Here is a 27,835-nt window from a genome sequence, read left to right as displayed (position 1 = left end):
TGTCTTCTTTGCTTGTTTTTGGATCTGGAGATTCAGTACTATTTCAGAAGATGTGTAATTGCGCCCCCTACCATATGACAGTGAAACACACGGATTGCTGGAAAATTCTGTCAATGCCAGAGAAGCAGTTAAGGGTCGCTTACCGGAGTAAAAATAAGACACGAGGTCACACAATTCGGGGTTAATATCTGATCTCATTTTGAACTGAACTATTTAGGGGTGTGTTTCCCAAAAGCATCGTGCAGCTATGTTTTGCTATTACCAACTTAGTGCTTTCTGAATCCATAGTTCCATTGAACATTTGCAAACAGTCTGCCAGTGGGAAAGTGCGAACAGTACCGTATACTGGTGATGGCGTAAATATCACATGAAAAAACATTAAGCCTGATAAATTCTGAGAGAGCGTTTGGGCAGTTAAATGTGACATTGTGTAGTCTTGTTGGTCATTTAGATTGCTCTGCCAATTTCAAGTGAGCACAACATACAAAGGACGTTTGTACACATTCCCAGTGTATGTCATCTGTGAACAAAGTGTGAACAACTTGCTTATCTGAGCCACAGCATCCACAATGGAGCTTGTTAAATGCAATTTGGTGAGCACAGAGCTCTTAAAACAGAGCCAGTTAAAGGAGAACGCACAGCCATATGCGCTGCACAGACTCCCTACAGGCTGGCACACACCAATGATACCACAGCCAAAACGATGCAGATTTGAAGAAGTTAAATAAAATACTACAGTAAGTCCTTACAACCACAGAGAAAATAACAGAGAAGTAGCACTGCTTTGATGCTGCCTCAGGTTTTTGGCACATTCCTTTTAATTTAGCAAGATATTCCACTATATTAGCGAGGACATTTAGCACTTATAAGTACACACCTGTTTACTTAGAGGTCATACAGTAGTTTTGAGGTAGTTTTGAGCTCAACAGACAGACTCAACATAAATCCCAGAAAACAAGACAAATATATTAAGAAAATCATTTTTGCAGTGTATAGAAAAGTAAGTAGATCTCATGAAAAGTTTTGTTCTTCAATTGCATATTTTGATACTGAAACAATATATTAGATAGACAAATGTAATGTAACTGAACAAATCACACTGAAAAATGCAAAAATGCAACATCAGAAACATCATAATTTATCATTAAATAGTGAGCTTCCATTTGTTAAAATACCTGTTTATTAAAAATAACCACAAAACAGGTATAAAAAAATATAGTCATTTGTTATTTATACATGTTTGTTGAGTAGCTAAAGTAATAATGCAACATTACCTCCTCAACACACACTTTCAAGAAAAGATGCATAATATTAGACAGGTTATGCAACCTATCTCTGAGCTGCAAACAAGCAAGCACATAGATCATAATGAATAAAATACGCTTTTTGAAAGGTTAACTTTACAGCCTGAAAAGCTGCTCATTATGACACAAGATGATGGGTCAGGTAAATATTAGAAACATGGTACTCCACATCCATCCTGTTCATTCCCTTAATAGACTTTGACATTCTGATGACAGAAGCTCTAGGTCTTGCGGGACATCCATCATGTGTCACCCTGAACAAAAGGAAATACTGTAAACATGTTTTATTCGTGGCTGCAGATGTGGATGAATATAGCAGGCAAATCCATGAAATAAAATTTGGGCCAGAACAAAATAAAACTGTGTTATATGTTGTATTTGGGAGATTTTGGATAATGTTTTTGACATTGAGAAATAGGTCTGTAAGAGCTACAATCTAGTTCATCTTTACCTGGCTTCAGGAAAACTGTAATGAGAGCCTCTTGATTCTGATTGTTCATAAAAATAATTAAACATGCTAATAAGCAGTGAGGTCAATTGTGAGGAGAACATTTTGTAGAGCTCGACATAGAAACCGTCTGACCCTGGGGCCTTTTTAGTCTGCATAGAGCTTTAATTGATTTCTCCATTTCTTAAGAATGTGAAGATTTTCCTAGGTTCCTCATTTGATCTTGCTTAATGCTGAGCATATTTATCTTATGCAAACATTCCTGCATAGGTAAATCATCTTAAGGAAATTATAATATGTATAAATCTGAGTAATATTTTTGAAAAGCACAGTTAATTTCATATGAATCCACTGTTTTACAATTTTGGGTATATGCTGAAATGCCACTGTTGGCCTATATTATGAATATTTAAAATCAGTGTTGGGGGAAGTTACTTTTAAGAGGAATGCATTACAATATTGCATTGCTGCATAAAAAGTAACTAATTGCATTACTTCTTAGGCAGCTGCTACTTTTTGATGCATTGTCAAATTAGGGAAGAGCGGGGATGAAAGTACCATTTTTCAGAAAAACATCATTTAAAAAGATATTGTTGTAGACAGAGATATATTTTAGCTGTGACCTGTAACTCACAAGTGTGGTCTATCAATACCAGGTGGTATTTTGTACAAATGTAGAAATTTCACTTTGAACATAAGTTGCACGTTGTTACTTTCGACTCCATTGGTTGGGACGAAAGTAACACACAGGTTGGTGAAAAGTAACAACAATACAAGCTAGATTTTTTTCGTATTACTCTTGTTTTAATTAAATATACATGACTTTGACCTTGTTAATATGTAACTGCAAACATATTTTGTCCTTTATCTTTGCAAAAAAATCACATTTTCATTTAAAATTTAAGTTTCATCAAATCTTTCGAAACCGGATTGTACAAACTTGAATTGTTTAAAATATCTATTTATTTATTCAGTTTATTTTTATAAAACATTTATAACAGAATGAACAATATGAAAATTAAACTAAATCAGCATAATATAAATTCTCAACATAATGTAACAGTAGGCCTATTCATGTTTCCATCCAGTTGTTTGTATGCATAAATTCGAAAACATCTGGAAACACTGCAAATTCATAGGTGGAGGTGGAAAAGCTAAGGTATGGCTAAAACCTAAATATGACTAAGGTAAATGTGATGTAGCAGCTGCCCTGAGACTGATATTCCTGACAGATAAGCCTATGTCCAGAAATGCATGAACATGTGGCTGAATCAGACCTCGGTCTGTCTTTCTGACCCTCACTCTTGGCATATTCTTCTGATATAATATGACGTAAACATGTTATATAAATGATGCAAGACACAGAAAGTCACCATATTAACATGCAGCGGGACAAAAGAAACACCTGTTGTCACTGTAGGGGGACAAAAGTAACAAGTGTTACTTTCATCCCAACAGGAACTTACATTTAAACCCGATTTACTATTATACTGAAAAACTCTGAAAATTCAAACTTCAGGATGTGTTACAGCACTAAATAACCGCGCAAAGTGATGACGAAATCACGTGATATTTCTCAGCTCCGTAAAGGGTTGCGTGCTGAATGTGCTGTCGCAGCTTGGAAAGCAAATGTAGTCAGGGCTCTGAGAAAATCGCTTTGTTACTTTCGTCCCTGCTCTCCCCTACAGGTACTTTTTATGGATTACATGATTACATATTTTTCACACAATGGCAGTATTTATTTATTTATTTTCATTTTTTAATAAACCTGCAATATACATGAGACTACTAATTATGTACCAGGGGCGTTCAGTCCAAATAAGCTGCAAATGTCTGTAATACCCAAGCCATTTGAGAGAATGACTTTGCACACTGGCTAATTATTACTAACATTACTATAAATTCCCCTGTCATTTGAGGTGTTACATAGAGCTTGCATAATAAAATGTCTATATAACTGTATGTAAAATAGGTCAGTGGATCCACAGCAGCCCAGGCACCAGCTGTTTGCTTGTATTTTCTGTTTTGAATGTTGAAAGATATGAGAAAAATGTTTTTATATATTCTAGATCACCAGAAGCTGGACAGGGAGGCTAGGATCTGCAGACTGCTGAAACACCCCAATATTGGTAAGATCACCACACACACACACACACACACACACACACATATTTTTTGTGGGGACATTCCATAGACGTAATGGTTTTTATACTGCACAAACTGTATTTCCTATCCCCTCACCCTAACCTGGCTAAACCAACCTCTCACACAAAGCTTTCTGCTATTTTATATTTTCAAAACATGATTCAGAATATGATTTGTAAGCTTGTTTGGTCACACTTTATTTCAAGGTCCAATTCTCGCTATTAATATACCATTAACTATAAACTCCTAATTTGCTGCTTATTAATACTTAGTAAGGTAGTTGTTAAGTTTACGGGTTATGATTGGGGATATGGAATATGGTCATGCAGAATATGTGCTTTACAAGTACTAATAAACCGCCAATGTGATAATAATAGGCATGCTAATAAGCAACTAGTTAATAGTGAGAATTGGTCCCTATACTAAAGTGTTACTGCTTGTTTCCTCATGGGACAAAAAAGCATTGTCCCAGGCAAGGTCAAAATTAACTTTTATCACTATACTTGTGGGAACATTTGGTCGTCATAATAAAGGGAATATCAGACACACACACACACACACACACACACAAATATTTACTTAGCTACTGTATCTAAATGAGGTAAACTTGTGTTTATACAAAGCTTATTTTAAATATAGCTACCATTAAGGAGCTAAGCAATCTGGTGATTAGCTTTAGCCTTAAAATTGCTCAAGTTGATATTCAAACCCTCCTTAATCAGTGTGCCAACCTTTTACCATACGGTTCAGTGGACTGCCATATATGCAGAGGTTGTGGGAGAATAGTAACGACAATACAGACACATTTTCTGAATAAATTGTTAGTGCTTGTCGTGACAGAACTTGCTTCCAAACCTCATATTTTTCTCTTTTATTGTGTATGTAATAATTGTGTATGGTCTCAGTAAACTGCTTCACATTAAACAGATCAGCCCCATGTCTCTATGATGTTGCTCCGTGTTGCTGAGATCAGGCTGGATCATGTTGTCATGCGGTTGCTAGGGTGCTCTGAATGGTTGCTAGAGCGTAGCTATGTAGTTTCCATGGTAATACTGGGTATTTGCTGACTTGAGTGAGTATCTAGTCTCCAAGACACAGTGATCTGAAGATATCCTTCTGATCCATTTTCAGTGTATGTCTATAGGGAAACGGATGCTATGGATGCGGGGAACCTCATGTCTCTCCAACTCTTGAAAAATACACTTGGCCCATTTTTATTGAAGCCTGTTTCCACCACAGGATGAATGAATGAATTAATGTAATTGTGACTTTTTATCTCACAGTTCTGACTTTTTTCTCTTAGAATTTAGAGTTTATTTCTTACAATTCAGGCTTCTTTTCTTGCAATTTCAAGTTTACATCTCACAGTTCTAACTTTTTTCTCAGAATTGCATGATATAAACTTGGAATTGTGAGAAAAGAAGTCTGAATTTTGATATATAAACTCAGAATTGTGCACTGCAAGATAAAAACTCACAATTGCAAGTCAGAATTGCATAATATAAAGACACTTGCTAGTTATGAAGTCAGAATTGTGAAGTGTCAATTTTCCTCAGAAATGGATTTTATAACTCTCAATTGCGAATTTATATCTCGCAATTATGAGGTTAAAAAGTCAGAACTGCGAGGAAAAATGAACTGTGAGATAAAAACACGGTTACCTTTTTTATTTTTTGTTCAGTGGTGGAAAAGGGCTGTCATTCATTCTGATAATCGATTAAATTAATACAATTTCTGTTGCTACATTTTTGCCTGATTGCATACCATGAGCTCTGTTCTCAGTTCAGAGGTGAATCTGTGCTCTTATATAAAATATTTTGTAACAAATGTTTGTAGCAAATCTGTTGGGAAGAACAATCCCAGAAACAGTTAAAGTGGTAACACTTTATTGGTAACACTTTAGTATAGGGAACAATTCGCACTATTAACTAGTTACTTATTAGCATGTCTACTATTAACATATTGGCTGTTTATTAGCACTTATAAAGCACCTATTCTGCATGACCATATTCTATATCCCTAATCCTACCCAATACCTAAACTTAAAGAAACACTCCACTTTTTTTGAAAATAGGCTCATTTTCCAACTCCCCTAGAGTTAAACAGTTGAGTTTTACCGCTTTTGAATCCATTTAGCCGATCTCCGGGTCTGGCGGTAGCACTTTTAGCATAGCTTAGCATAGATCATTGAATCTGATTGGGCCGATAGCATCTCGCTCAAAAATAACCATATATAATGACGATATTTTTCCTATTTGAAACTTGACTCTTCTGTAGATTAGAGATCTAGGCTGATATGGCTAGGAACTATACTCTCATTCCGGCTTAATAATCAAGGAACTTTGCTGCCGTACCATGGGTGCAGCAGGCGCAATGAAAGTGACCAGCACTAAGTTTGTGTAGATGGAGAGTTGCAGCCGGCAGAGCTGACACGTAATATCATCCCATGGTACGGCAGCAAAGTTCCTTGATTATTACGCCGAAATGAGAGTATAGTTCCTAGCCATATCGACCTAGAAAATCGCAACTTTTCATTTTTCATCTGTCTTTGTACACAATATAACTACAGAAGAGTCAAGTTTTACATATGAAAAATATCGAAACTCTTTGGTCATTTTTGAGTGAGATGCTAACGGTCTAATCAGATTCAATGATCTATGCTAAGCTATGCTAAAAGTGCTACCGCCAGACCCGGAGAACGGCTTAATGGATTCGAAAACGGTAAAACTCAACTGTTTAACTCTAGGGGGAGTTCGAAAATGAGCCTATTTTCAAAAAAAGTGGAGTGTTCCTTTAACAACCACCTTACTAACTATTACGAAGCAGCAAATTAGGAATTTATTGAGGGAAAAGACACAGTTCATAGTGAATAAGTGTTCCCTATTCTAAAGTGTCACCGTTAGTCTGAATACTTGCAAGGCAATGCACTGTATATGTAAGAAAACATAAATGAAACAAAAATGACTTCATGATCATGTTATCTCTTTTTTTTCTTCTCCATCCAAACCACAACCGTCAATCCTTCATCAGTGCGGCTGCATGACAGCATCTCAGAGGAAGGTCACCATTACCTCATCTTTGACTTGTAAGTTTCTCTGACCAACCATACCAGATAAAAAAACAACTTACACTATATACTATAATACAGTACAAACCATGGATTGAAATACTGCTGTAGGTGAACAAAGGCCCAAGTGAGTGAAAAGCATGATTTGTTTTTAGAAATGGATAAAAACTTGTGCGTTCCTCTGCTAATGTCAGGTTTTGTGTGGGAAAGGGTAATAAAGGGTAATTTTTTGCTATAGCGTGGGGGGATACAATAGATATCTTTCTTCATATTGAAATAATTACAGTACCTACTCTCTGACATCTTCATAAAACCATTGTCTTCGTAAAATTGCTAATGTTGAAAAGAGGTATATGGGTGTTTCTTCAACTTCAAGCATTTGTCTCCAAGGGATTTTTATTAGAACTAACAGATTTCAGCTTCTGTTGACACTTTATTTTAATGCGTAGTTGTTACAGTTTAGTTACACATCAGTAGTGAGTAATATTAATTGTTGATTGACACAGAAGACTGCAATAATGATGCTGAAAATTCAGAAAATAGAAAACCATTATTTTGAATTGCAATAATATTTTACAATATTACTGTCTTTTTCTGTATTTTTAATCAAATAAATGCAGCCATAATGAGTATAAGAGATTTTAAAAAACATGAACAATTTCTCTTATTAATCAATTGTTAATTGTTATTTGCAGCATTATGATTTATTCAGTAATCAATTGTTATTTGCAGCATTATGATTTATTTATTTCTGTACTGTCAGTTGTTTGTCTTCCAAAGTTTCGGGGAGGTACTGCCTCCCTTACCTCCTCAGAAAAATCAACTGCTGTCTCAAGTCAATTAATACTTTAACTAGTGCCATTACTTGCTCATTCTTGCTCATTCGTTTGGTTCAGAGTAACGGGTGGTGAGCTGTTTGAAGACATTGTTGCCAGGGAATATTACAGTGAAGCAGATGCCAGGTGGGTGGGCTATCAGCACAACACAAATGGACTGTATGTATAAAAGCATTGCACAAATAATCGGCAATATACATAAAAGAGCACAAACTTAAATAGTCCAAAGTTAAGTCTCCTTGCCTTGACGGGAGCCAGATAGCTCACAAAGTTTGCCAAAACTGTCATGTTCATTTTAACCAGACTGCACAGCACTCATTTTAATGATGCAGAAAATAATATTCTACAGCAAGCAAAGGAAAAAAATGGAATGTGTACAACTGACATATCACAATGTATATACATCAAATAGTCATGTGTTGAAATCCTGTGCGGCCAGTATATTCCAATGTATTTGAGTAAAACCTTTTTTTTTCTCCCTGAAGCCATTGCATCCAGCAGATTTTGGAAGCAGTACTTCATTGCCATCAGATGGGCGTCGTGCACAGAGACTTAAAGGTATTTCATTATAATTCATGTTAAACCACTGTCATTACCACTCTTATCTCTTTGTGGCCGCCAGACAAAACACTTGCTTCAAAACAACCTCAAACTTTTAGTTATAATTACACCACAAGCTTATCATTTTAAAAAAAATGCAGTGCTGGAACATCCAATATTTCAAATGCACACAGCTTGTCTTAGTGAGAAGTGCACTTCCTTGTAAAGCCTTCTCTGTCTTAAACGCTTTAGCCTGTTTCATTCATGTATGTGTGAGAAGCACATTTTAATTTCAATGTCCTTATTAACAGCTTGCTTGCATAATTTTTCAAAAAACTGGATTCTGGGTTGCTCATATAGTGATGAGACATCTTCTGCAGAAACGTGTGTTCTTTCAAAACCACAAGAGGTCATCTGTAGTCAGTGTAAAAAGGCCAGCACAGGTGACTTTGTGGTAGCATCACAGAAGCATTTTGCCGAATTTGCTCAAGTACAGTGCATTTCAGTAATTCAGATAGGATAAAATAAAAGCATGTATAATTTTCTCCAAATCTGACAGATTTCAGTTTTGAGATTTTGAACAATTTTAGACACCAAACACCAAATCAAAAATGACACCCATATTTTTAACATTGGAGTGCTTATTAGCACTGCAGAGACACAAAACTCATCCATTTTAACCAAAATGAATTCACTTTCTTTTATTTTAGCTGGATAAAGTTATTAGCTAAGCCAAATAGTCATGAAGAGATTTAACAAAAAATGATCTCTGTGCTTTAAAGTTTTAAAAATGATCTCAAATGAAAAAGATACAAAGATATAAAATATACAAAAAGTTATAAAATATAAAAAGAATACAACAGGTCCTAAAACCGAGCCTTGGGGCACACCACATTTGATGTGGACAGGTGATGATGAGCACTTCATAATCCTAAGTGAAAATGTTCTATGCTGTAAATAAGAAGGGAAACTCTTAGGACCAAGCTCTGAATGCCAATGCACTGCCTGAGATTTACAATTAAAATACCATAATCAGTAGTATCGAAAGCTGCATCTAATAATGTCTAATAACACTGAGGTAACAAAATTTACGGAATTAACCCCATGGTACCATCATACTTAAAACTGTTTAAATCTGGTTTGTATAAAGTATTAAAGACGTTGCAGTTTGGCACACTCTTAAAAATAAAGGTTTCAAAAGGGTGTTTTTACAGCAATGCCATAAAATATCAATTTTTGGTTCCCCAAAGAACCTTTCAGTGAACCGTTCTTAAAAGAACCATTTTGAGGAACATTTTAAAAATCTAAAGAACCTTTTTCTACTATGAAGAACATTTCTGCATTTGAAAGGTTCCATGGATTCTTCATGGAACCACTGATGCCAATAAAGAACCTTTTATTTTTAAGAGTGCATTTGATGTGAAAGTGCTAACATTTTCCACACAAGTTGGTGTGTACAAGTAATTTCAAAATGTACATTTCAACTGTTTTTGAACAATTTGAAAACACTCCAATATTAGTATGTTGTATTGTGTTAGAGGAAAAAACGACTAAATGGTTATTAGCAGTTTATCTGTGAATCTTTTTCCCTTTTCGTCCCATTTGTTTCCATGTTTCTAGCCAGAGAACCTGCTTCTGGCTTCCAAATCCAAAGGTGCAGCTGTGAAGTTAGCAGATTTCGGCCTTGCCATTGAGGTTGAAGGGGACCAACAGGCTTGGTTTGGTAATGACCCATTTTTCTATTTTTTTTCTACCAAACAGCATTAACATAGAATTGCACAAAACATAGATTAACACTCCAAAGGTATCTTCACATAATATTAAGGGTCACACTTTAGTTTGGGGACCAATTCTCACTATTGACTAACTATTAACTTTTGCCTCAATAAATTTCTAATTTGTGACATATTACTAGTTATTAAAGTAGTTGTTAGTTTAAGTATGGTGTTGGATTAAGGGATCTAAAACATGATCATGAGGAATAATCCATCAATGTGTGCTTTATAAATACTAATAAACAGCCTGCTAGTACATGCATGCTAATAGTTAATAGTGACTAGTTAATAGTGAGAATTGGTTCCTAAAGTAAAGTGCTACCTAACCCTAACCCTTGCTTTTGAATATTTGGTTCTGATTTTAATCTTTATGCATTTGACACACACACACACACATACACAAACAAATGAATTTATGTTCTCTTTCATATGATTCACTTCAATGCTGCGTCATTAGCTGGCGGCATGTGAGCTTAAACTTTGCCTCTCTGGATGTATATTTTAATGGGCATATCATTGGGCCTTAGCGCCATCTTGTTCAGATTTCAGTGGGTTTTAACACGCCTCACACTCTTTCACACATAATGGGGACAAAACATCCCTTATGTAATATATGATTAATTGACTTCACCTTCATTGCCATGCATGTTCTGAATCAGATCTACAGAACTACCCAAGTAGTCTTCATTTGATACTTTTTTACTGTTACTCGAGTAATTACTATCATCATTACGTTTTCTTCTACTTGAGTAATTATTTCTAATAAGCACTTGTACTTGTATTTGAGTCCAGTATTTGGTTACTCTACCCACCACTGTGCACATAAGACCCTTAATTTTATGTGGCTCAGAAACATTTGCCCAAAAACGAGGCATTGCATTACATAATTTGGGGCCGGGACGCTTTTTAATCAAGGTATCCTTGCTGATAGGTTGAGCAGACCGCAACAGTTGTTTGTGTGTTACATGGCTGGAAGACTGCATACACTCCTAAAAATAAAGGTGCCATAGAAGAACATTTTTCATCTGAACGGTTCCATAAAGAACGTTTAACATCTGAAGAACCTTTCTGTTTCACAAAAAAGTTTTTTGTGGTGAAAGAAGGTTCTTCTGATTATAAAAAGTAAGAAAGTGATGATTCAGCCTTTGACTGAATGGTTCTTTGTGGAACCAAATCTGGTTCTTCTATGGCACTGCTGTGAAGAACCTTTTAAAGCACCTTTACTTTTACAAGTGTATATGCAATATATATGTAATTCTCAATCATTTAAATAAAATGACAGCCTTCAATATGGTCTGATTATACACTCACTGGCCACTTCATTAGGACCCTGCTAGTGCTCTCAGATGATTCATCTGATTTTGATCCATATTGACATGATAGCATCATGCATTTGCTGCAGGTTTGTCCACTGCACACCCATGATGCAAATCTCTCATTCCATCACATCCCAAAGGTGCTCTCTTGGATTGAGATCTGGGGATTTTGGAGGCCATTTGAATTGACTGAAGGCAGACTCAACTCACTGTCAAAAAAAAACAAAAAACAAAAAAACAGTTTGAGATGATTTGAGCTTTGTGACATGGTTTGCTGCAGTAAGTAGCCATTACAAGATTGGTACGCTGGGAAGGACATAGTCAGCAACACGGCACGGCGTTTCATGATTTCATGTTGTTTGCGCCAAACTCTGATTCTACCTTCTGAATTGTACAATCAGTTTCCTGTTCTTAGCTGACAGGAGCGGTACCCGGTGTGCTTTTCTGCTGCTGTCATCCATCTGCTTCAAGGTTTGACGTGTTGTGCCTTCAGAGATGCTGTTCTGCAAACCTCTGTTGTAACAAGTGGTTATTTGAGTTACTGTTGCCTTTCTATCAGCTCAAACCGGTCTGGTCATTCTCCTCTGACCTCTGGCATCAACAAGGCATTTCCGCCCACAGAACTGCCGATAACTGGATATCTTTTCTTTTTCAGACCATCCTCTGTAAACCCTAGAGATGGTTTATGCATCAAAATCTCAGTAGATCAGCAGTTTCTAAAATGCACAGACTAGCCGGTCTGGCACCAACAACCATGCTATGTTCACAGTCGCTTAAATCATCTTTCTTTCCCATTCTTATGCTCAGTTTGAACATCAGTGGATCCTCTTGACTATGTCCATGAGTTGACCATGAGTTGCTGCCATGTGATTGGCTAATTATATATTTGCATTAAGGAGCAGTTAAAAAGATGTACCCAATTAAAGGAGAAGTTCACTTCCAAAACAAAAATGTACAGATGCCTGCGAGTCTGAACTTGCAAGATGTAGTTTAAATGCTGTTTTAAGGGTCTCTAAACAATCCCAGCCAAGGAAGAAGGGTCTTATCTAGCAAAACAATTGGTTATTTTCTAAAAAAAAACAGACAATTTATGTACTTTTTAACCTATTAGAATTTTTAAGTATCTTAATTCTTAATTATACAATTCCCTTGTTCATTCATCAGTGCACGTTCCTTAATTTTGTCTGATTACGTTTAGAGTTGACAAAACCAAACAAAGCTCGGGTTCAGCGGTCTCACAACGCTTGCTACAAATATTCCTTGTCAACTCAGGGTTTGATCATTACATTAGGATTAACTTTTGACTAAGGCTCAGTTTTACTAACAGCTTGCGCCAGTGCAATCCATCTTTTGGCGTTATAATAGTACTGTCAGGATTTACTAAAGACGCACAGTGAACAGGCGTGGTCAACAACAGTTATTTTTGCGCCTAACCTTATTGAATATGCATTTGTATATTGTGTTTTCCTATCAGACACAAAATTTATGGGAGGACAGTATTCAAATGAATCATGCAACACATTTTACCAACATTCACGCTTGTCAAATTACTAATATTTGCGCCATTATTTAAACCAGGTGCTAATTTGCGCTGCTTGTGGTAAATGTGCTGATCATTATGGAAATTATCTGGCTGCATCTATGTTCTTTAATGTGTGCACTGTTGATAAATCACGCAGAATTTTTCCCTCCCATCAGCATTTATGGAATTGCGATCTAATGCTAATCTGCCCTTTTTAGTAAAACTGGCCCTAAAAGTGTGACAACACATGGGTACAAACAGTATGATTGAGCTCTCATGCAATAGTCATTGAAATATATTTTTCTGTTGAAGATTAAGAGATCATTATAAAAAATATAAAAATTCTCAATGCATTCACAAAGTTAAATGGAATTATCTTTGTATTTTCTTTTTTTTTTATGTACCTTTTTTTCACATCAGGGTTTGCCGGCACTCCTGGTTACCTGTCCCCTGAAGTCTTACGGAAGGACCCATATGGAAAAGCTGTTGACCTGTGGGCATGTGGTTAGTTTTTAATGTTTGTGCATCAAATATAGATATATGTTAATATCATATGCGTTTAGCCCCGTTGTACAGAACTGCTATATTTCACAGAGAATTTCCCAAAAAGTTGTTCCAGTAACTGTTTTGTCCTTGAATGATTTAGTTTCATACAACCAGAGCTTTCCTGTATTCTGTACTTGCATTCACAATTTCACATACATCCCAGATAGCCCCGGAAAAGATAGAAATGACATCACAAATGTGATTGCTGAAGTACTCGTCATGAAGCTGCACTCTTTCATTTTGTGTAGCAACAGTATGCAGTGACATTTTAAAGAATAGTATTTTCCCAGTTTGTTCGAGGAGGCCCTTTTCTGTTCCTGGATGACATCAGCCTTGTGCACAAAGTGAGATCCATTAAGAAATGCTTTACTGAGTCTGGTGTGAAACACTTTTGGTTTTGCTATCATCAAGCCAAGCCACATCAACCCAACATCAGTGCCTTGATGTTCTTGTGACTAAATGGGAGCAAATCCCTGAAGTCATATTACATATTTACAAGAGCAGATTGGAAGCTGTTAGGAAGGAACTCTAGCACGCTATTAATGCACATGCTAAATGAAGGGTTGGCACTTCCCAGAAAAATTCCAGCCCAAAGCCAACTCAAAGCTTGCCCTAAAAGGAATAAAACCTCTATTTTTTCCCTCTCTGTCCAATTATGATTGATAAGTTACACTTCTAGGTCTTTCCTTAGCTTGCACAATTTTGTAAAACAATTTCTCCTAACCCATCCATCTCAATTTCCACTTTAGGAGTGATTCTCTACATCCTGCTGGTTGGATACCCACCCTTTTGGGATGAAGACCAACATAGACTCTATCAGCAAATTAAAGCTGGCGCCTATGATGTCAGTTTAAGCGGTGTCTTTCGTATAATATTGATGATGATGCCAAAAGTGCTGATGGATCTCTGATTCACACTTGGATCACTTTGTTGCACCCACAGTTTCCTTCACCTGAGTGGGACACAGTCACCCCTGAGGCGAAAGATCTTATTAATAAGATGCTGACCATCAACCCATCTAAACGCATCACTGCTGCGGAGGCACTCAAGCACCCATGGATCTCAGTGAGTTCACAACTGAAACACTGTTTCTGTCCTTCCATCAGTACTTTAGGACATAGAACTGTGTTTTATCTTAGGGTCTTGTTAATGTATTCACATTTATTTCATTTATTTCATTTATATGAATATTATTTCACTTATATGTGTATTTGAATTCAGTTAATTTAATCAGCAATTTTTTAATGATCTGAAATGAAATATATAATATATAGAGAAAATATATAGAATACAAAAGGTCCTAAAACCAAGCCTTGGGGCACCCCGCATATGATGTGGACAGATGACATCAAGTTCAATAAATTGCAAAGAACAGCAAAGTTCAGACCACAAATATAACGATAATGAAACAATAGCTTTAAAAAGAATTCCAACAGCCAATCAGTATCCATCCTGCTTTTAAATAGCTCAAGCATTTAAAGTGACACTCGACCAAACTGCAGTGCATGCTTACAGTAAACAGAACATTATTGTGCGTTGGTGTGGATACTAATAATGTTATAATAATCTTTATAGTTATCAATCTTTGTTTGATCAGGCCTTTACTGTACATATTCATTTGCTCTGCTCATGTTTCATAAACACCATACTTAAGTATCAGTTTTTGGTATTTTGACAGCCAGGAAGATCTAAAGGGAATATTTATTAGATGATTAATTCATTATATAGAGATTACGTGTTCTGGAAACAGCTATAGAACTAACATTCTCCTCTCGTTTCACTTTTTGCTTTTAGCATCGCTCCACTGTTGCATCTTGCATGCACAGACAGGAGACTGTTGAATGCTTGAAGAAGTTCAACGCTAGAAGAAAGCTTAAGGTATGTTCATATAAGGCTGTGATAAGCTCTCATATGAGTTGCATTTAAATTTCTGGGCTGGTAACCAAAAGAGTTGTTCCATGAATTATAATAATTGTGCACAGAGTGACATACTTCACTTTAATAAATGATGGGTGAAAATCAGGCTAGTTGGTCTTAAAAATTTCAGCTATTTGGAGTCTTTGCTTTGAGGTGGCAAACAAGATGCAGAATTGCAATTTGAATCTAAAGTCAATTCAAATACTTTTTTTAAACTAGAACAGACAAACTTTGAATGTTGGCTTGACAAATCATTGCAAACTAAATTAAAAAAGTAAAAACCTTGAGGACAGATTGAAATGCCACCTATAAAAATTTGCATTTACACATACATATTTACTATACAATCATATTTATAAGTGAAATAAAACTTTTATGGACCAAGGTGGAAGAACACTTCTGAATTGCTCTTCGTGTCATTCCATTTAAATTTCCCGTAGATTCAATTCAAATTCCAGATAATGAACTAAAAGGGAGCCAAATGATAAATTCTGAATTTTGCATAACAATGCATCATTGTTACTGAGAAAATATGATTAAAAACAACCTATGTGTGTGTGTGTGTGTGTTTTTTTTTTTAGGGTGCAATTCTTACTACTATGTTGGCCACCAGAAACTTCTCAGGTAAATCTAATATTTTAACTATTATTTGCTGTTTCTATTTCATCCCTTTGTGAAAATCTGCTTGGGTACATGATTATGTCTTGATCAAGAACTACAGATTATTTTACTCTGGAATTGTTTGGATTCACTGCATTGAAGGTTTGTACAGAAGCTTGATGTTTTTGAAAGGTTGTGTTTGACACCTTCTGCAGAAAGACGGTTGATGCTTATGAGTCTGGCATTTGCAAACATTTGAAAATTTGATAAAACAAATTCAAATCACTGGCATGTCTATTCAAATCATGTCATCCTATCAAATTTAGCCAAAGAAGGGTTAGGGCAAAATAATGTGAGCACACTTTATTGGGTTAATATCATTTGTGACCCTGGACCACAAAACCAGTCATAAGGGATCTGAGGGTGCAAAAAAATCAAAATATTGAGAAAATCACCTTTAAAGTTGTCCAGATTAAGTTTTTAGCAATGCATATTACTAATCAAAAATTAAGTTTTGATATATTTACAGTAGGAAATTTACAAAATATCTTCATGATCTTTACCTAATATACTAATAATTTTTTGGCATAAAAGAAAAATCGATCATTTTGTATTTTTGGCTATTGCTACAAATATACCCATGCTACATAAGACTGGTTTTGTGGTCCAGGGTCACATTTGTAGTTAATAATTAAAAAAACACACACTGAGATTGTCTTTTATAATTATCAGTGCAGTATATGTTGGGTTCAGCAGTGATTAGTACAAAAGGTCTATAAAATCTATCAGAACAAATTACAGTAGTCTGTTTAGCAGGAATGTCTGTAACCTGAACAGCCCAGTTGGTTGGTGTTTTAAGAACAGTCATGACGCTTCAGGCATGGCAAGACTTCATCAGCGAAAAATAAAAGTGGGCGAAAACTGATCGTAAACACTACGACGGATCGTGTCTAAACAACACAGAACTACTGCCGCAAAGTGACAGCAAACCTCAACATTCACTGTAAAGACCACAACAACTGTCCACAGACAGTTTCACAAAGCCAGCATCCATGAAAGAGCTGCAGTTGTGAAATTTAAAATCATAGAAACCAAGGCTAATGTGTGAAAAAGATTGAGTCATGATTATAAAACCTGGACAACTGGAACACCAAGATGAACTTCAACATCTGCCCTGGCCAGACGAATCAGCTGATTTATTTTTTATATATTAATATATAGAAGAGTGAGAAGCTGATTCCCTCCTCCAACACCGCTAAAGAAACTGGCAGATTTTCCAAAAGATGACTTATCATTCGAGAAAGTTGTGAATCAATTATAGGAGGGTTGGAAGCTGTATTAAAGGCAGATGGTGGTAAAAGAAATATCGTCTGTTCCCCAGGTGTTCACATTATTTTGTCCAACCCCTGTACTAAACACAAAGGCTGATTAATGAATGAAAAACCCACCTAAGATGCCAATTCCCAAGCACTCAGTATACAAGTAATACAGGTGACCTCTGGTGGTGAGATATCGGTACAGCTGTTATAACTCATAACTTATCCTAGATGGAGCTATAATGCATACAAATTTTATTATAAGCAGGAATGCACTCAAGTTTTTCAGTCGTGTTGTCATGAGAGCACCTGGAGATTTGGTTTGGTGCTCACACTGCACATAGTGTGATTTATTAATTATAACATTTTATTTTTATGTAGACAGGCACTACGCATGTCCATAAAAATCTACTCAAATAGGAGGAGATCATAAAGTGAACACGGACTAAATGTCTCAGTTTCAGGGGGCATCCCGATTCCTTAATCCAATCCCATTTGGAAACTATTTTCTTTTTTAGGAATTCAGTTTCTCGTGTGGGTGTCATGCGGGTGAGGGTCTGTAAAAGGTCAGCAATGTCCGATCTAAAATAGATTGCTCCACCTGTTCAAGTGCAGCAGCCGTAGCGTTTGCATAGGCCATTCTATCACTCCCAAACACTCTTGATCATTCATCACATCCTGTCTATTTTTACCCAGAGCGGTCATTCTCCGCTAGCTACTTTAAGATAATGTCCAGCGGAAACATACCGGCTTGAGTCAACAGTGCACTTTTAGATTTTAGTAACACGCTCTGTCCATTATTATTTAAATTGTGACACAGGTCAAGCATGCTTAAATCAAGACAGAGCAAGTTTTTGCTAAAAATAAACAAAAGTAAGGATTTTTTTTTTTTTTTTTTGTATGTTTCCCTCAAAACTTATTTCGGCTATTAATAGTCTTCTATTTTTGGACTAATTCTAATTCTTTTTTGTTAAAGTCTTCATGCATACATATTTTTTAAATCAAGATGTTTTTAAATATATTCATATTCGCTCACTGTTCCTGATCGTTTGTTTAAAGCCGGTTTTAAAAGTGAACATTCCTGGCGTGTGGGAGTATGTGATTATGTATGCTGGAAACTCCCAGCACCTATTTTAGAAAGTCAACAGATCCTCCAGAGCCAAACTCCAGCTGGAGAGCCGAGCAGCGCTATGCCCCTCACTGTGCTTTTCTGGGCTTTTGTGCCCTTTCTTATAGCAATTGCGCTCTTTTTCTTTGTCTCTCATTCAGGAGGAAAGAGTGGGGTCAGCAAGAAGACAGATGGTGTGAAGGTAGGGTGGAAATCAGATATTCACTGTTTACATAATTAATACAGATAATGATTTTAATTGATCTTGTTTGATTTAAGTCTGCAGTTAGCACACTGCAAACTTCATTTTGTATATAAAGTTATACATTATATTTAGGGCTGTCAAGTGATTACATTTTTATCTAATTAATTACATGATGTGCTGATTAATTAAATTAATTGCAAATTAATTGCACATCAAAGAAGCCTGAGAAATTACCCTCGGTTATTGTATTAGATGAGTAAAGCGGTCAATAGACATTACAAAAGTAGCTTTAGAAAGAAATATTTTGATTCAGCATTGCATGAATGAAAATAAATGTGTATTTGTTTAATTCATATTTCAATATGAAATTATTTTCTTTAAATTATACTCTCATTATGAATCATAAGCTGCCAGTACATGGCAGTATGTCAAAGTCTTAATAAGTCATTCAGTCATTCATTCAACCGATTCATTCAGAAACAAAGCGAGTCTTTATGAATGATAAACTTGATTCATTCAAAAACATTAGTCGCAAATTAGTATAACATATTTATAATGTAATATATTTATATACAGATTAATCTTTATTCAAGCTACAAAAGTTAACCAGAGAGCAGAGCAGTGAGTGATTTTTGCTTTTCTTTTGTTCTTTTATTTTCATCAATGACAGACTGCAGCAGGTTTTACTTTAAAAGCAGCACTGTCTCTTTAAAACCTGAAGCACGTAACACTGATTTGACACACATATCCTGTTTTCTCCTAACTTTTTATGGTAATTTAGGACTTTTTAACTCAAAACTGTGTTTTCATGCAACTCGGCCAAAAACGCACATTTTGACACAATTGTGTGTTTTTGTTAGCAAAAGAGGATTTGATGCGCTACTAGCTGATCACAGCCAGCCGAATTAAGTTCTCTTTTGTGTCCTATGGTGCTTGGGATACTAACACTAGGGATACCAGGAAAAAAAGGGATGCTGTGTAAACTGAAAAAAAAAAAATAATAATAATACAATTTATATGTTAATTTTGACAGCCCTAATTATATTATATTATGTTATACTGTATTATATTATAGACAACAGTTTACTCCACTTGACAACAAGTGACTGTCTTTTTGTGTATCTGTGAGTGAGTCTTTGAATCATTCAAACAATTCTTTGAAAACACACAAGACCAAAACACCACGGCTCATTTTGGAATAGCATACTACTCGTACTATTTCTGCCATATCATAAGCAAGTCCTGTCCTCACTGGGCCTGTCTGTTGTCTCACAGCACCATGCATCCACTTTGGACGTCCTCTCATTCTGTTGAGAAGGTAAACTGACATGTTAAACGATTTCTGCCCTTAACTGCGATTGTTGCAGCCCTTATCTGCTGATACAAATCTCATTTGGTACTCATTGCGCAATTGGTGGCACTACAGTGAACAAAACAGCAATTTCAAATATGTTTTAAGTATGGTTTTGGTTAGGTGGATATTTGGAGCTCTGTGGACGGAGCCAGTCTTTAAATATATTAAATATTCTGATTAAATATATAAATATTTTAATATTACTAGAAATAAATCTAAAAAAGTAGAAATATTTGACCAGTTGTGTATATCATTGGGTTAATTTTGTTTATTTTTGAAAATAGTTGCTTTTCAAAACTCAGACTTGTTTTTTAAATATGGCTTGTGCATTATATTATTTAAGTGTTCTAAAACCATACGATCATGTATGGAACAGACTGAAATATATGTCATTAGTCGCTCAGTCTTGATGGGAGCAACACTAGTGGTCATTTTACCTGTAAAAGTGAGACTTGTTTTTGTGAGACCAGGTAGGTTTGTACAATAAGTGCTTTCTGAAGTCTTATAAGCCATTCAAGAAATAAACAGCAAATTTAGGGCGGACTGAATTTGAGAAGGACTGTTACAGGCTGTTGGTGCAAGAATACAGTATACAGAATCGCAGCTGTTCCTCTCGTCGCCCTCTGTCCATCTCATAATGTTTGTTCCTGTCTAACCTCTTCTCATTTCTCTTCCAGAAAAGGAAGTCCAGTTCCAGCACCCAGCTGATGGTGAGTGTGAAACAGGCTCCATCCTGTTGACAATCTGCCACAAACTGGCAACCTTTAAAGGCCGCAACCCAAAACATGGCTGCCGTGGAGCTGGACTTTCTTTTTGCTGTTATTGATGTTACATCGCATTTGTAACGTGGATGGAAATCTGACTCGTTTATTGTTGCAGAACCGAAGCTGCCGACTTGAAATCCTCTGATTTTCACCAATTCTTTTTTTCTTGAAGGCACAGAGCAAACAGCTGGTCAACTCTGATCATGCTTTATGTGATCTTGGCTTTGAAACTAACAATTCAAATCCTGAATGTCAATGTGTCATTTATAGGAATCGTCAGAGAGTACCAACACCACAATTGAGGATGAGGATACTAGAGGTGAGACTGTCTGTCTGTTGGTCTTTTCCTGGTTCTAGCGATTCAGAGCATTGCAGGAGTTCCCTGTCAGCGACATGTTAGTTAGAATTTAGGGGATAGGGATGTACTAGGGATGTAACGATATTATCAATAAAAGGTCTTTAAAGTTTGGGCCATTATGCTTTGACACAGTATCTGTCAAACGAACTAAAACCAAAAGCACAATATGGCTTAATCCCTTTATCAATTCTGTTTTCACTGCGCATCTCAAAGCGAAGCGTTCACTTCACTCCGTTTAGGCGATCAGCTCATGATCCGGTGTTTTTCACGCCTCAGAGCGGCTCCTTCACAGTGAATGAATGCAGTGAACTTGTTTATTGCATGTGCTGTAAGTTTAGCACGCATTTGAGAATGCAACGGCCAAGAGTTCTGCTTTATTTTCACCGCAGATGATTACAGCATTTCACTAGATTTGTAGTGAGACGTGTTTGAGGCTGGAGTTTTCCTTCAAAATAAAAGCTCTACTGCTGTTCCTGTCAAACGCTTAAAAGTGCAGTATGAGTTGCAGACAGCTACCAGTTTACGGTTACTGCAGTCCAAATTCAAAATATCTCTTTCAAGTGTAGAAATTAGGAAACAAGGATTGTAATTTCCCTACTGTAGAGTAAAGCAAAAATAATATACCTATGAAGTATTCATTTTCATTTATTTTGCAGCGGAATTGTTTTATAATATATGGCTATTACTGTCATTGTTATTATTATTATTATTATTATATTCTAATTAGTTTGTCCTCCTAAAACACCAGTGTGAATGTAATTTAGACTGAAACAGTATATAACAAATAAAAAGAGGGTTGAGTCCCCTTTAAACGTTAGGTACAAGTCAATTCACTGACTTTTCACTGACTTAAGTTTTTTTAGGTAAGAACATGGGTTGGAGCTCTTAATTTTGAACTCTCAAAGTGCATTAGATTTTCCATTTTTCCAATTCTTTATTATTTTTAAATACTGGGATAAATATATTGTGGACTTCATCTCACAATATTATCGTATTGTGAGATTTTGATATTGTTACATCACTAATAGTTACTGTTACTGCTTACACAATTGTATATTTAGCAGGTACTTCTTCAAACTTCTCTGGAAAGGAAAATCAATTAAAAGTGACACCTATAGTCAAATCTACCACAGTCTAATCCCCTGGAGAAACTTTTAAATGTTTATCTTTCTGCTTTGCAGTGAGGAAGCAAGAAATCATCAAAGTAACTGAGCAGCTCATTGAAGCCATCAGCAATGGAGATTTTGAGAATTACACGTGAGTTTAGTGACCATCTGTTTTCCATCCAGTCATTCACCATGCACAATTTGCTACTCTATAAATCTATAAATATGAATGTACTGTAGTAGACGGCTGTGACACTTTTGCTCTATCATCTGTTAATGCCTGTTCACATCCAGCACGATAACTATAACTATAAACTTTTACCAACTGTTCTCATTATATGAGAATAGTCCACACCACAACTATAACGATAATGACACAGATTTGTGCATCTGTATACATTTAACTGAAGAATTTGATGAAATGTGTGGCATGCACAGCAAGTTTCATTTCAGCACATCAAAGATTTTAAAATATGTTAAGATTCATAATAGTGAAGAAACAAACCGGCTAAGAGGCATTGATTTGATCTGATTCAGCATGATTCTGCTGTCTCTTGAACGGTGGATGGCGCTGTCATAAAATTTGCAGATGAAGCAGATGGCCTCTCGTCATGCTTATCGAAGAACAAGTTCTCATTCCAGATATTCCTCATGGGAAACTTGTTCATTTCTGCTTATCCTCTCAGTCTAAATGCTGGTATGCCTGGCTTCCTAGGCTAATCATAAAATAAGTTTTTAAAGAGCTCCTCAGCCAGCTATCATCAGAAATCGTAGGATCAGTAATCCAATTTGAAGTCGGTATATATCATTATCTTGGCATGACATAAAGAATTCATCTCTGGAAAGCAACATATTTAAACAAGACCAAGAAGTCAATGTCGGAGCTGCATTCAATATGACATATTATCAGTGTATTAATATGATATATTATGTTTGTGTGCAGGAAGATGTGTGATCCCAGCGTTACAGCATTTGAGCCTGAGGCCCTGGGAAACCTGGTGGAGGGGCTGGATTTCCATCGCTTCTACTTTGAAAACTGTAAGATGCAACGTGTACCTCGCGAGTTGTAAAGTCGGAATTGGATGATATAAACTTACAATTCTGACTTTATCACAATATCAAGTTCACAGTTCGCATTACTGACTTTTTTTCTCAGAATTGTAAGTTTATGTCTTGAAATTTTGATTTTATAACTTACTACTGTAAGTTTATATCTTGCAGTTTTGACTTTATTTCTCAGAATTGACTTAGATAAACTCACAGTTGCAAGAAAAAAGGTCAGAATTCTGAGATAAAAAGTTGAAATTATCTTTTTGATCAGTGGCGGAAACAGGCTTCCACAGTAGCAATCTGTGTGATGTAAGCAGATTTTCAGTGATTAGCATTATATTACGAAAAAATTAATTAAACTTAATTCAAATTAAAAAGAAACTGAAACATTGACATATTGAAATTCAACACATTCTTTTTGTTTTTCAAATGCTTTAAAAAAAATAAATCTTGTTTATATGAATGTCAGAGGAAACATTAATGTAATGTTCCACATTATGAGAACATTACTCTGGAATCTTCTCAAAAGAAGTAGTAAATAGTAGCATTTAAAAAAGTATATAAATATCCAACTAAATGGTTTCATAATTTAAAAACAAAAAATGGTGATTTTATTTTGTGCTAATATTTTGAGAAAATTATTCAAGTCCTGCTAACTATGAACAAACATTCTATTAATGTAACTGAAAGAAATTTTGCTCATTACTTTGAGAGAACCATGCATTCCCTGTCCGCTAGGATTGCAGCACCTCTCTTAGCAACCAAGAGATCATTTTGTGAAAATGTGATTTTATTTTGTAACAGTATGGTCAAAGAACAGCAAGCCGGTTCACACCACAATCCTGAACCCTCATATCCACCTGATCGGCGAGGAGGCTGCCTGCATCGCCTACATTCGTATCACGCAGTATCTGGACACAAACGGAATGCCATGCACTGCCCAGTCAGAGGAGACACGAATCTGGCACCGTAAAGATGGCAAGTGGCAGATAGTCCACTTCCATCGCTCAGGCTCTCCGTCTGCTATCACTAAATAAGAGAGTCAGGTAATAAATCTAAAAATCAATTATTATTATTACTATCCACAAACATGACGATTGCAGAGGCAGATTCAAAAATCAATACATTTAACGATATAGTGTTGCACTGTCAGAGAGTTCTGACAAACTGTACATTGGGTTCAGTTCCTTTCCGGCAACCGCTCCTTTGTGTTTGCGTTATATAAGAATCATTGTCAGGCTGCCAGCAAGTATTAAAACAGTTTTTCGGGCAAAGGCAAGTTTTGCATCTCATGTCCCCATAGAGGTTTCCTAGGAACTGATTTAAAGAATGTACAACTTGGTTTTAAGAACTGTCATGTAATAAAAAGTTAGATAAAAAGTAAAAAAGTATTAATTTTTCAAATCTGTACTTTATCATAGTAAAATGCTTAAATTTACTGTGTACACCATTTTGCAGTGGTGACTTTTTGACGCGAGTGACCCGAGTTCGAATCCGCCTTTTGCTCAACACGTTCTTCTCCCTTTTCACATCACATAACAGATCAGAAAGCCATTTGTTTTCAATAAAATGAAGGAAATAATCGAAAAGTATAAAATAAAGTGCCTCATGGGTGTTTATGGGTTAGGGTTAGGTGTAGGGAGGGCTTTATTGTCCCAATAAGGTGGCATTCATTTAATAATTTTAATAAAAATAATCATTTACACTTAATATGTTATTATTGCATGCTGTTTTATAGTGTACTACAATAGTGAGGTGCATATATCTGCCACTTGCACTAAGTAGTATAAATAGAATCTAACTAATATTATTTCAAAGAAAATACTGCTGTCAGAGTTCTGTGTGCCATTTGGACTGTTTATGTTTGTTTTTCCCATTGTGCCCATATTTGGTTCTTCCTGTCCTCATTTTGTCCTGATTAGTTTATTTACTACACCTGTCTGTGTCTTAATCACCACCCTTTATAAGTCTGCTTGTGATTTGAGTTTGCTGTCGGTCCTTGACGTTATTTGGATGTGTGTGGATTATCGTTCTGTTCCTGCCTGTTCCTACCTGTTCCTACTAAGAGTTATATTAAATTGTTATTTGTATCGTATCTCGTCTCTCGACTCATCTATCCAGCACGGGCCGTGACAGAAGGACCGACCCTACAGTTTATCCCCGGCGTTTCCCTGCTTTATTTTTTCCGTTTTTTTTTTCTCAGTGTTTGTTTTTTTGTTTTTCGTTATGGATAACCCTGCTGTCCTCCTCCTTCTCCTGGAGCAGGGGAATCGCTCTCTCGTGGACCACACTAGAGACTTTGTCCACCTCGTACCACTCACACACTTCCCGGACAGCAGCCTTTGCACATTTTACCGTGCAGGACTGAACATCGCCACGAAAGCGCAGCTGTCCGGGGAGGGTCCACGAGAGAGCTTCGCCGACTACATGGAGTGGGTGCTGGTGTCCTGTAGATCTTCGTTGACCGCGGAGGATGACACCAGCCCCACTCAAGACCCAGAGCCCAGCCAACCAGCACCCCGACACGCGGAGTTTGAGCCCGAGCCCACCGTGGATGACGAGCCAGAGCCACGAGCGACAGAGCTAAAGATCGCCACAGAGCCAGAGCCCTACACATCCGATCAGGTGCGAGAGCCGGCTACATCTACCATGACGGGGGAGTGCAAGATGGAGCAAGTGAGGGCTATGGAGAGCCCTGCCCACTGCACCACTGCTGGGGGTGAGCTGGATGATAACTCTGGGGACTTGATTGACTTTTCTACGGAAGATCTAGAGGATAACTCTGGGGACTTGATTGACTTTTCTACGGAAGATCTAGAGAATAACTCTGGGGATTTAATAGACTTCTTTACAGAAGTATCTACCTGTCTCGTTATGCCTGCCTGTATGGAATCCCCACCCACCCTCCCTCTTCTGCCTATGTCAACATCTGTCTGCTCACCGCTGTCCCCTGACAGCCCCTCTGCTCACCCTCAGCCCACCACCTGTGCAGTGGGTGCGCCGCGGGTCTGCCAGCTTCCATCGGCGTCAGGGCTGGAGGATCCCTCATCTCTGCCTCCAGCCTCAGAGTCCAGAACTCCGCCTCAGCCCTCCGACCCTGCGGCTTCACCACGGCTCTCAGCGCCCTCGTCTCCATCGTCGCCCATCGGTCCACCAGCTCCACCGGGCTCCCTCGTCTTTCCGGCTCCGCCCTGGTCGGTCGTCGGCCCTTCATCACCTCAGGACTCTGTTCCTACGGCTGCGCCTCGTCACTCCGTCCCACCGGCTCTGTGGACCTCCTTCCTCCCTCTGGCACAGCCTCCATCCTCTGTCGCTCCGGCTCCGCCGCGGACCTTCGGATCTCCGCCTACGCCTCGGTCGCCAGAGCCTAGGGCTCCGCCTTGGCCCTCCGGATCCTCGGTGTCGCCCTGGATCTTCGGCTCTCCGTCTCCGCCTCGGGCTCCTCCGCCAGCTCCTCCGCCAGCGGCTCCGCCTCCGTCGGTCGCCCCCTGGAGTCGTCAGCCTTTTCTCCACCATGGCTCCTCCCTCCGTCGGCTCCACCGTGGGTCGTCATGATGGCTGTGGTCTGGGTCTCGCATGGCTCCTCCTGCTCCGGGTCCCTCCTGAGTTCTCCCTGGCTCCTCCCTCCATCGTCACCACCCTGGACTTTGTTTATTGTCCTCCTCCCGGAAGACCGTCCGCCACCAGAGCCTCCTCCCACAATGACTTTATTATTTTCACTCCTTTCCACGCCGCGAGGTCGCGCCTTCCGGGAGGGGGAGTAATGTCAGAGTTCTGTGTGCCATTTGGACTGTTTATGTTTGTTTTTCCCATTGTGCCCATATTTGGTTCTTCCTGTCCTCATTTTGTCCTGATTAGTTTATTTACTACACCTGTCTGTGTCTTAATCACCACCCTTTATAAGTCTGCTTGTGATTTGAGTTTGCTGTCGGTCCTTGACGTTATTTGGATGTGTGTGGATTATCGTTCTGTTCCTGCCTGTTCCTACCTGTTCCTACTAAGAGTTATATTAAATTGTTATTTGTATCGTATCTCGTCTCTCGACTCATCTATCCAGCACGGGCCGTGACAACTGCTATTTTTACACTAGTTTTTTTTTTTTTTTTTTTTTTACTATAATCGTTGCCTTTATTTAACCAGGGACAATGCACATTATTAATACATAATTATTTGTGAAATATGGCAGATTTAGCCAAGGTGGCTAATTTTCAGGACAGGTTGATGTTTAAAAGAGAAAAAACAAAATTTTACAAAATTTAACACTAAAATCCCTATAAATGCTCTTGTTTTAGAGCCTGTTTAGAGTAACAACAATGACTTTTTATATCTTTTAATTCTTTTGGGAGTCTATTCCATTCATGGCTTAATCTAAAGGCAAAGATAACAGTCATCGTATATGGAATATCTTGTTTTGTGTCACTTATGGCGAAGAAATCACATTTATACTGTTACTGAATAATATTTGTGAACCCACTCAGGGCTCTACAGTGCAACCATTTTAGTTGCATTTTTAATGATTTTTAAGGGAGTTTGTAAATGAGATATTGATTTAATACAC

General features: G+C 37.3%; 1 protein-coding gene across 2 annotated transcripts in view; it reads left to right on the top strand.

Annotated features, from left to right (window-relative positions):
• The window catches only part of camk2a (calcium/calmodulin-dependent protein kinase II alpha), a 51,719-nt gene that overhangs the window by 20,818 nt on the left and 3,066 nt on the right, over nucleotides 1-27,835 (top strand). The window contains exons 3-18 of one of the 2 annotated variants that reach the window (XM_051093067.1): nucleotides 3,822-3,881; nucleotides 6,928-6,982; nucleotides 7,861-7,926; nucleotides 8,286-8,358; nucleotides 9,961-10,063; nucleotides 13,374-13,457; nucleotides 14,249-14,343; nucleotides 14,442-14,564; nucleotides 15,294-15,377; nucleotides 15,998-16,040; nucleotides 18,602-18,642; nucleotides 20,677-20,709; nucleotides 21,034-21,082; nucleotides 22,303-22,378; nucleotides 23,171-23,265; nucleotides 24,082-24,323. In XM_051093067.1, coding sequence (XP_050949024.1) covers nucleotides 3,822-3,881; nucleotides 6,928-6,982; nucleotides 7,861-7,926; nucleotides 8,286-8,358; nucleotides 9,961-10,063; nucleotides 13,374-13,457; nucleotides 14,249-14,343; nucleotides 14,442-14,564; nucleotides 15,294-15,377; nucleotides 15,998-16,040; nucleotides 18,602-18,642; nucleotides 20,677-20,709; nucleotides 21,034-21,082; nucleotides 22,303-22,378; nucleotides 23,171-23,265; nucleotides 24,082-24,314 — 1,313 coding nt within the window. In that variant the 3' untranslated portion in view covers nucleotides 24,315-24,323. The remainder of the gene's footprint in view (nucleotides 1-3,821; nucleotides 3,882-6,927; nucleotides 6,983-7,860; nucleotides 7,927-8,285; nucleotides 8,359-9,960; nucleotides 10,064-13,373; nucleotides 13,458-14,248; nucleotides 14,344-14,441; nucleotides 14,565-15,293; nucleotides 15,378-15,997; nucleotides 16,041-18,601; nucleotides 18,643-20,676; nucleotides 20,710-21,033; nucleotides 21,083-22,302; nucleotides 22,379-23,170; nucleotides 23,266-24,081; nucleotides 24,324-27,835) is intronic. The other variant, XM_051093068.1, reaches the window with a different exon arrangement.

The sequence above is a fragment of the Labeo rohita genome, chromosome 21, assembly GCF_022985175.1.
Source record: "Labeo rohita strain BAU-BD-2019 chromosome 21, IGBB_LRoh.1.0, whole genome shotgun sequence".
Taxonomy (NCBI): Eukaryota; Metazoa; Chordata; class Actinopteri; order Cypriniformes; family Cyprinidae; genus Labeo; species Labeo rohita.
Note: the sequence above shows the minus strand (reverse complement) of the source record. Positions and strands in the feature narration are given on the sequence as shown.